The 9,993-nt window shown below is 34.7% G+C and overlaps 1 protein-coding gene across 1 annotated transcript; it reads right to left on the bottom strand.

Moving 5' to 3' along the window:
• Positions 1–1,012: 1,012 nt before the first annotated feature.
• LOC120332470 (dynein regulatory complex subunit 3-like) lies at positions 1,013–9,440 on the bottom strand. The gene is made up of 10 exons (XM_039399720.2): positions 9,104–9,440; positions 7,741–7,857; positions 7,259–7,425; positions 6,603–6,749; positions 5,924–6,043; positions 4,125–4,235; positions 3,409–3,585; positions 2,309–2,511; positions 1,902–2,025; positions 1,013–1,577 (listed from the first exon to the last, which is right to left on the bottom strand). Exons 1-10 carry the CDS (start codon positions 9,261–9,263, stop codon positions 1,332–1,334), a joined length of 1,572 nt encoding a protein of 523 aa, XP_039255654.1. The 5' UTR covers positions 9,264–9,440; the 3' UTR covers positions 1,013–1,331.
• Positions 9,441–9,993: the final 553 nt, after the last annotated feature.

Below are 9,993 nucleotides of genomic sequence, written 5' to 3' on the forward strand. Positions count from 1 at the left end.
TGATATTTCTTCTCAAATTCGGCACGATCAGTTTATTCGATGTTTGAAGAAAACATCTTGTGCGCTGGGACATTAGCCACTTTTCTCCGTCCAGTATGGCTTTATACACATCTGAACTGTCTCGATGAGCCTTTTTTTTTTTATCAGATTCTTTCCGAACTTAACTGCTGATTCAGCTTTACCATGCGATCCGCTATGAAACAAAGATGGCGTTCGATGCACAAATTCCCAACTTCGGGCAAATTCTCGAAATTCGACATTTGCTAATTGTGTACTATTGTCTGATATCATTGTTTTCCGTGTCTGTTAAAATTCTCCTTGCAACATCTTGATCACCGATCATGCAGTTGCATTGTTCAGACCGACCGGCTGAGTAGGGTTTTTAATACTTATTTATGAAAATGGGGATGTTACGATATGACGTAATATGATCCTACAACTGGTACCCTATGTGTTTAATTCCGTGTAAAACGTAGTAATCTTTTCTAACTGTTCTACTATGCGCTATGTATTTTATGTTTACTGATATAAGTTGGTGATGCCGAGAGAAGTCTAGATAAAAAACGAAACTTTGAATAAAATTCTTGTCATTTCTATTGTCAGTTATCCGGCACATTTAGTGAACTCTGTCAGAATTAGAACTCACGTTTTCTTCAAAAATAACTTACAGAGTTGTGTGGTGCTACTATATTACAGCAATTGTTGGATAAATTACCAAAGAAAACTTTGTTTTTGAAAAGCTATCAATGAATTTAAAGTTTTTTTTAATTAAATTATTATTATTTTGTTGCGTCAGCTGCGACGTGTGTTCACGGAGCGATATGACGTACCCCGATCTTGTGAGACTCATTTAAACTCGTGTTGAAGGTGACGACCTGAATTTCAATTCCAACCAGGCCAGGCCACTTCACTAAATAAGGCACATCACCCACCAATTAATCATAGAAATCACGTTACCTGGGGGAACAAGAAAAAATACCAACCAGAGCCATGAAATTGAGTTTCGAGAGTATTCACTGAGAATATTTTTGACAAAAATAAAGCTATATTATATTTAAACTTCAAAATACTTACAGTGGGTATATTAGTTATATATATACCGCATTTCTCCCTCCTTACATAATAAGCACTTTTTTATTCTGAACTTGAAATTTGGCCTTGAAAGTGCATATTATACGAGGCGAAATGCGGTATACTTTAATAATTAGGCGGATCTTCAATCACACATGGGACACTGATAAAGTGAGCTCTCGTATATCCACCGCGCAACTCCAATTGGTTTAATATTAGATTATAAAATATAAAACACAAAAGTTGAATGTAAGGGAAAATTATGTATGTGCATCCTGCATATCCAATGTATCGACGTCTTCGCGTAAATGGTCGATGTAGTTTGATATTTCAACGACTCGTTTTCTGTTCCGAGTCGTTTCCTCTGCATGGATTTTTGCGATCAGCGCTGTAAGCCACGCCCCACTACGAGTGACTATATCATCTTCACGGTTGTCGATTTTCAAAAGATGAACGTCATGAGATGCGCCTATAGCGTTGACGATTGTTTCTTTGTCAACAAAAAGCTGTAACATATACCGGTGAATGAAAAGAGTGCTCATAAAAATGATAGGATCTAGGATTTACATATTTATCCCGAAGGAGAGGAAAGTCGATAAGACGGCTTAATCATATGAAGAATCACGGTCTCTCGTTCGGTTACCAGTCCATGTCGGGTACGGTATGGGATTAATTAGCCAGATATATGTTTTCGAAAGCATGGACTAATAGATATCTTTGAAACGCTAACCCCCACTGCATCACGGGTTAAACATCTTAGATTCAATCTCCATGACCTTGGGGTCTTGTTCAAGGTTAAGGTATGAAACATGTGTTAAAAATCTTCATACCATTCTAATATCTTCAGGTAATTCTTCTTCCATTTCATTTTTAACAACTTTTTCCAAAATAACCATTGACATTTCCAATAATTTTTCATTGTGATTATTTTCCAATTCACGAATTTGTGATATGCTTTATTATATTGGTAAAAAAATATTTGTCAAGGAAATAAATTGTATTTAATCGAAGACCAGATATATTTACTTACTACCTATTTTTTAACCACGTGTTTTGGTGGTGCAATTCAAAATCAATATTGATAAAAATAGAGATGACATAATATGAGCATAAATGACTACCTATTGCTATTAAATATTGTCATTATAATATTGGATACTATGGCTGATTAAGAAATTATATTTTGCACTCCGTCTAAAACATTATACAAAAAAATATTTGATATATGAAAGGATACAGCCCTTGCACATATTCCACGAAACTTGTCATCATATCGGCCAAATTTCGTTCAAAATCTTTTATTGTTTCTTCCAATTGGTCCACAAGTTGCATTTCAAAGGCCATCAAGGTATCCCATAACTTATTGACAGTTTCATGATATTCACTTATTTTGCTTTCCAATATTGTAGCGTCACTTGTAACTACTAATTCAGCAAAAACCTGATAAATTGTTTTTCAATGAATGATCATAATGGTAGTAATAGTAAAAGCCAATATTTTTTATAAAGTCGAAGGACAGGTAAAGGATCTGAAATTTGATTCCGTATGTTACAGACCACAGGGCGCACGCACCATCGATAAATTGCTTAGATTGTGTTTTGTCCATAGATAGTCTTATCACCAGACTATAATACCCAACCAACACTGGTATTGATTTCGAGTGCAGGCATTAAAGCGCTTAAAGCACTACCTGATCCATACATTAGACGCACACCGATATATACCGATTATAAGGCCCTTGATCGATATTTGACAAATGAAAAGACGAAAAGTATCCAAAGTGTACCTTATCGTCCATAAAAAGTGGTAACTTTTATCTTAACCAGTGATTCGGCTCGTAGGAAACATTACGAGCCATATTGATTTACGAAAAGTCAGAATTACCACGAATCTCACATGAAACAAAGGGATTCCTTCATTACCAGCATCTTATTTGGTCGATAAAAGGGTTTTTGGCTGTGATGCCTTTGCTAACATAACAAATAAATTGCTTTTTCATCAGAAAATGGAGTGCTTCAGGATTGTACCTGACACAAATGTCTCCAACTATGGAAAAAATCATTGGAGATCACGAAGCTCATATGCGCTATGATTAGTCAAGTCTACTCGTTTAATAGATTTTTATTAAATTTCTTTGTAATGTATGATTTTTTTGTATTGCTGAGGTTATGACGATGATGATGTATAGAGTTATGTGTAGTGGCAACGGTGCAAAAACATTTGAGAACCACTGAACAAAACTATTTCAAGAGAATTATATATATAAATTCAGGGGTGAACCCCAATGCAAAAATTTGAACTAACCTTGCCTAAACAATGCAGTAAAACCAAAATTACCTTTCGTTTATATTGTTCAAATTTATCAATGTCAGTTGTTCCCAATTTTTTGTTCTCAACTTTTGCATCTGCGACACATTGCATAAATTCATCAACTTCATGAGTCCTTCTTCCATGTTCTTTCATTCCATACTCGTATATTTTATGACATACATCGATAAATTTATCTTTGAAATCCTGAATTCAAATGACAATAAATTGGGTACTTCAAATTTCGACAACATTGTTTGAATATGGTTTTACAGTTTAAAACTCATGTAAATTTAGAAAATCGCATACTTGTAATAGTTTTGTTCTAACCATCAAACCCAAAAATGGACCTAAAGCACAACCTAAAATTATAACTGAAACAGGTACAGCGCTAAAACCAGATCAAAAATTGGCCCCTTGCCCATAATCGCATTTTAAAAAAAATGTGACATAAGCTACATTTGTTTTACTGTGCTGACATACAAAAAATTGTAGATAATAATCATATAGATCAAACGTGGCCAACTTATTTTCAACCAAGATCGACTAAAATCTTAGCAATACAATGCGATCAACTGATTGATAATAAATTAAACAAATTTTACGATGTTTAGCATGTTGCTAATGACGTCTGCTCTAAATCACACCAATCCAGACTTTGTGATAGACCGGCCGATCGCGATCGACGTGTTATCAACCGCTGATATGAGTTATGAAAATGATATTTAAAATGGACTTCAATTTACCTGCAGCATTTCTTCCAGTCCAGGCAAAGTAGCAAGTTTTTGTCCTTCTGGATCTTCAGTGTAAAGTGAATCAAATAGGAATGAACCATTCAAGTATTCGACATAAGCATCCTGAAAAACAATCAGTAAAATCGAAAGATTCCAACAATTGCGAATTTTAAAAATTTGTGGCAATATTGTTTGCTATAATTTGGCTCTGTGAATGACACAGCATGCCATGGGTTCACACCCATAATTACCATGTGTGGGTTCGCAGGTTTGAATCCTGTGGGGTGGGGGATAATTATATGTGAGGGTGGTTCACGTAACTCCCACCATAAAGTCCATGCATTTGATTGACACAAATAACCGGTTTACTATTCCCATGGCTGGTTCCCCATATGATTAGGTCTTACTTTGAATGAATCCATATTTGTCATTTGCTTGAATGAGATAGTATTATAGAAATACATATAGGAAAAGCATAATCTCTTCCCAAAAAATAGAAAGTATATTAGTAATCTTTAAATATTCGAATGAATAAGTTCTATTTTGTTTTGTTTAAAGAAGTTGGATTATGATATAACAAAAACTTACCAATATAGCTACTTGCTATTTCATGGAAAGAGATTACTGGTATGCTATCTTAATTTATTAATTTATTACATTGGTGAACCATTCAAAACTATATTCCCTATACCAGGGTGGTCCAAACCCAGGCCCGCGGGCCACATGTGGCCCGCAGTGTAATTATCCATCGCCCGCGTCACCTTTACTGAAAAGTAATCAAAAATCGCATTTGGTGTTGTTTCGTCATAGAAATAATCAGAAAATCTTTTCGACATCTTGTTACATCACTAATGTCACTAAATTGACTAGTGACTTCACGGCCAGCTGAAGCAACTAGCAAAGTTGAATATTGTGCTTGGGTATTCCAAATTGTTCACTGGCTTTATATCTTATTGATTGGGAATATATTTAACAGTTAAATTAAATAAATATCAATGTTATGGCCTGAGAATATAAATCATTCCGGTGATTTTTTGCGACCAGCCTAAAGTATTACAAAAATGCTTCTAATATGTCTGAAAAATTAGTAATTTCTCTCCTTTACCTTACATTTGGTAAAATGTGATAATCAATTAATCTGCAGTTATGGCAAATATAATCTAGAACGGCATTTTGCTATCATGTGAGCAATGAGCATTTTCAAATTTTGAGGGATTTTGCTTTGAGAACCCCACTGATGTTCGAACGTACTTATATTTGCGGGAGCACTTTCTCCGTTGTGAATAGTTCGAAATTTTATATCAAACATAGATATTTTGCATGTTTTAGCTTGATAAATGACAAATAATGATCAATTGTTTGCACAATAAAGTGTTTGTTCCTGTTTACCTATTTCTGACACTATTGTGGCCCACGAACAATACAAAAATAATTTTGTGGCCCGCGAAGTCGACAACCTTGGACCACCCTGCTCTATACCAAGTAGTGTCTACCTTTATTGTTGTGTAACAGATACGCAACAATAGATGCAAGACAGATACAATGTGACAAAAAGTAAACGACGTAGAAAGAATATTGATTCATATACACAGCATTTAGAATAAGAACCAATAAAACATTTATAATGAATACAATAAGTAAAATATTCAATCATATATAAGTTATGTTTTAACACAATTTTGTTAGTTTTCGAAGTGTACTTGGCAACTCAGTGTGGAGCACTAGTCAGAACCCTTCAGGAACAGCTGCCCTATATCACTTCCACATTCGTATAAATGAACAATACTCCCTGCTTCCTGATTTCATCTCACCTTTTCATTTTGTAATTCTTGTTCTTCTTCTTTTTTCCTTTCTAGTTCTTTTTCTTTCTGTTTTTCATTATGCATCAATTCTCCGAGCTTGTTTTCATAGAGATTGTGAGCTTTGTTCCTCTGTACATACAGTAAAATTTATATGAAATATGAAAGCACAGCTAATTTAATACCAAAATAAGTAAAAGTAAAGATGAAAAACTGTAAAATATGAACTGAAATTGTATGTAATGAAAAATTAATACATGAAATGAGTGACATTTTTGCTCTGAACAAGGTCATAGAAAAGTAGTTACAGACCTGGCTGGGCAGTAAGCGTTAGGAATACGCTCGCCCTGTACCTCCTATTACCCTGTGTTCGCAGGTTCGAATCCCATGCGGAGATATACCCCACATGGACTGGTAACTGGACAAGAGTTCGTGGTTTGCTGATTTCCTCTCCCCCGGAATAAATAGGTATGGTATGTAAATCCCAATCTATCTTTGTCGCACTGGATGAATGATGAGTATAGCATAGGGCTTAAAATTGAGCTATAGAACATATGACTTAATCATACTTAATAACAATGCACTAACAGAAATTGCATCTCATATAACCAACAACTTAAAAAATTCATAAAAAGTTAACTACAGTTAATTTCATTTTCACTGCAGATGAAACTAAATCACATACGCTTACCGTGTCTTCATCAATTAATCTGAAGTCCAAATACACGAGATGTGAGAGATAAGCGACAGTAAATAACCTATATCCTGGATCATCACATACGGGACAACCAGATAAATTCAATGTCCGTAAATTAGTGAAACGACGCAAGTAGATGAGCTGAAATAACATAATTCATAAAGGCTATACTTCAATATAATGTTGAGGAGACTCAAGCAGAGTCAATGACTAATGCACTGTTGTTCATGGAATACACTACAAATCGGGACAATAGCAATTTGACTGAATTTGTGACTTGACGTACAGTGACTTTAAATGGAACTCGAAGTTTAAATTTTGATGGACTTCGGATGACTCGGACCCTCAATTCAATCATTTTTGATTAAATATTGGGAAGTATTTGTTATAACTGATGTAGAAAATGCACAATCAGGGTTCCTCAAACTGGGCCCCCGCTTCATGTTAAAGTCAGAACTAGAAGAGCACGAGGTCACCGAAGGTCTTTGGAAGGATGCCACAAATCATAAACATTTGAAAAACACTGATTTAAATATTAGTTCCTTTCTAAAAGAAATACCAAATGAGCAAAAAAAATGAAAATTGCTCATTGAATCAACTTGAGTCTGATTACTGTATAATTCAAGGCGATTCACATGAATACTTCTTACATTGTCAAGCTGATTAAGCTTGTTATTTCCCACAGAAAGTACATGTAGATTTTTGAGGGAATCCATGTTTTCTAGTCGAGATATTCTGTTGCTGTACAAAGTCAGATCTTCTAACTTGGTCAATTTTGATAAACCTTCTAGCACTTCTATGTTGTTGAAAGACAAATCTGTAATTCATTGTATTTGAAATCAATATACAGTAATTAAAATTATATTTGAATACAAAAATAGGTTTACCAATTTATGATTGAAGCTTCTACTTCATGGTGAATTTAACTTTTTCAACTGTTATGTCAAAAAATTCCTTTCATTGTAAAATTTTTCTGACCTAAAGTCCTCCCCCCCTTCAAGATAATAAATGAATAAATAATAAAAAAGCAACGTAACTTGAGTTACATATGTCATTAAAACAATGATGGCAGGGAACACTAGAAAGAAGGATAGAAATAACATCTTATGATAAAATAAAGAGAGTATCATACCTAGCCATACTAAATTGACCAATTGATCTAATCCTTCAATTTTCTCAATAATATTGTCATCCAATTGTAATTTTGTCAGCTTTGTGAATTGCCAAAGATTATCAATCTTCAATATATCTGTAAATAAGTAAAAATAAAATGATGATACAAATTAAACAGAGCAGATAACTTATCCATTGCATTTATCACAAATGGGCATCAGTAATAAAGTTTTCTAATATTTGACCAAACTATCAAGAGCCATATTATTTAAGCTTTTATGGATTTAGCAAATGAGAAAAATAACTGCAAGATCTATGGAAAGATTGTAAATGAAAACTTGAGAGATAATTTAGACTGAAATTGACAGGTCAGAATATGAGTAGAAGGCTTCTACTTCATAAAATTATATTTACTAACACGTGTCAATCCTAACCCCTACCTGACAACACCATCCAAAAATGACGTCACTACGGCGTCACAGTGACGTAATAGAGCCCTTCAAACTATACGAACTGTCACCCAAGACGCGCAGAAGAGAACCCGAAATCGGACAGCTATTTCCCTCGTTTTTTCGCCGCAGCGATCCTGATAGGAGAGAGATCGCTGACGTTAGTCAGTTCTTCATCGTCGGCACCGATGCCATTTCGGGCGATCGGATGTGTGTTTGGCAAGCTCTATGACGTGATTGTGACGTCGTAGTGACGTAATTTTTGGATAGCGAAGTCAGGTGGGGGTTAGGACTGACTTGTAAAAAAATTGTTATGCTACGCCTAGTAGAAGTACAATGGGTACGAAACTACAGGAGACCCCTTTTTTCGAGTTCGGTAACACAACAGAGTGGAGCATGAAAATAGTTGACTCGTACAAACTTGTTAATTGTTTAATATGCACGACTTCCTAACTTCAAGTTTGAAATTTCATTATAATCACCACAAAATATGAATATTGTCCATTTAGCATAATATGTAAGATGTAATTTTTCCTGTTCCCTTCACTTAATAACTTCTATATGGTTGTGTGTGTGGGTGCGTGTGAGCGTGTGTGAAATATTTCAATTATTTTAGGTGAGTGAACACGTACCACATCTTCTTGGCAAAACCTTCCATCTTATATACATTCTGTACGTTTTAAACCTTATCTAGGGTTTTGTTCGCTCTCCTGATTTCATAATCAGTTTTTATTTATTTATTTTTAGCATTCATTTTATTGTTTTGCTGATTATGGAGTCGAAATAAACTTATACTTATTATACTTATAATATACCTAAAGTAAAAATAAAAACTAGCTAGCTAAGTTTTCAAAAAAAATTGTCTGTCATTGTATTTACAGGTTTATTTACCCTTTTTGTGATATATTTCGCCATAACGTTTTTACCACTTACTTCTAAAATCTAGTCTTAATGACAACACGTCTTTGTAATCAATTCCTTCTTGTTTTGCAATTCGACCAGCTTCTTCCTTCGGGCCTTGCTCTTCTACAGCTTTTCTGAGCATTTCATCGTCGATTACCGCAGGTTCAACGGTGTCATAAAGGCGACTCATTTTTGAATCAAATATATTCAAGGAAGGGAGATATGCAGAGGAAACAGAAAATGGAAAATCACGGCGCTAGCCGCTCACTACGAGCACCAAAAAAATAAGTGTTATTTGTTTAGTCTTTGGCAAGCACTTCGCGCTTCTGCGTTGCTATGGATTCGGGCTGTACTTTGCAAACGAAAGGATCCAAATTGTTGGTATAAATGTATTCACATAGATATAAAATACTTTGGATTGAATTTTTTTATGATATTTAAGCAAAAAAGGGATTCAGTATAAAATATCGTGAACAGATTGCCAATTTTTTCGCACCATTGGTTTTTATAATAACCATAGCAACCAGTCAAACGAAGCACTATCATCCAGGCATGACTAGTTGAAAAGGTTGATCGCGATTAGGAATGTAAGCATAGAATAGGTGTTCTATTTTCGAAACAAATTCTGTTTAGTGGTCTGTAGCATCGTGTTTTTGTTGAATTTAATTGCATTCGAACTATAGATAGGTTATTTTATGACTAGATAGCAGGAAATATGACTAGCAGGAAGACTTACCGGTACCGTAACACGGGTCGTCAGGTAAAAGTGAATGCGTCGAAATCGAACGCCTATTTTATTGTAGTCGAGACAAATACTGAAATATGCAGCTATGTAAGCTTTTTTTAAACAATAGCGGGTATAGGATTTTCATTTGATACTGACCGTCAGAGAATTCTCACAAATGTCGCTACTGATATAT

Source organism: Styela clava, chromosome 13 (genome assembly GCF_964204865.1).
Source record: "Styela clava chromosome 13, kaStyClav1.hap1.2, whole genome shotgun sequence".
Lineage (NCBI taxonomy): Eukaryota > Metazoa > Chordata > Ascidiacea > Stolidobranchia > Styelidae > Styela > Styela clava.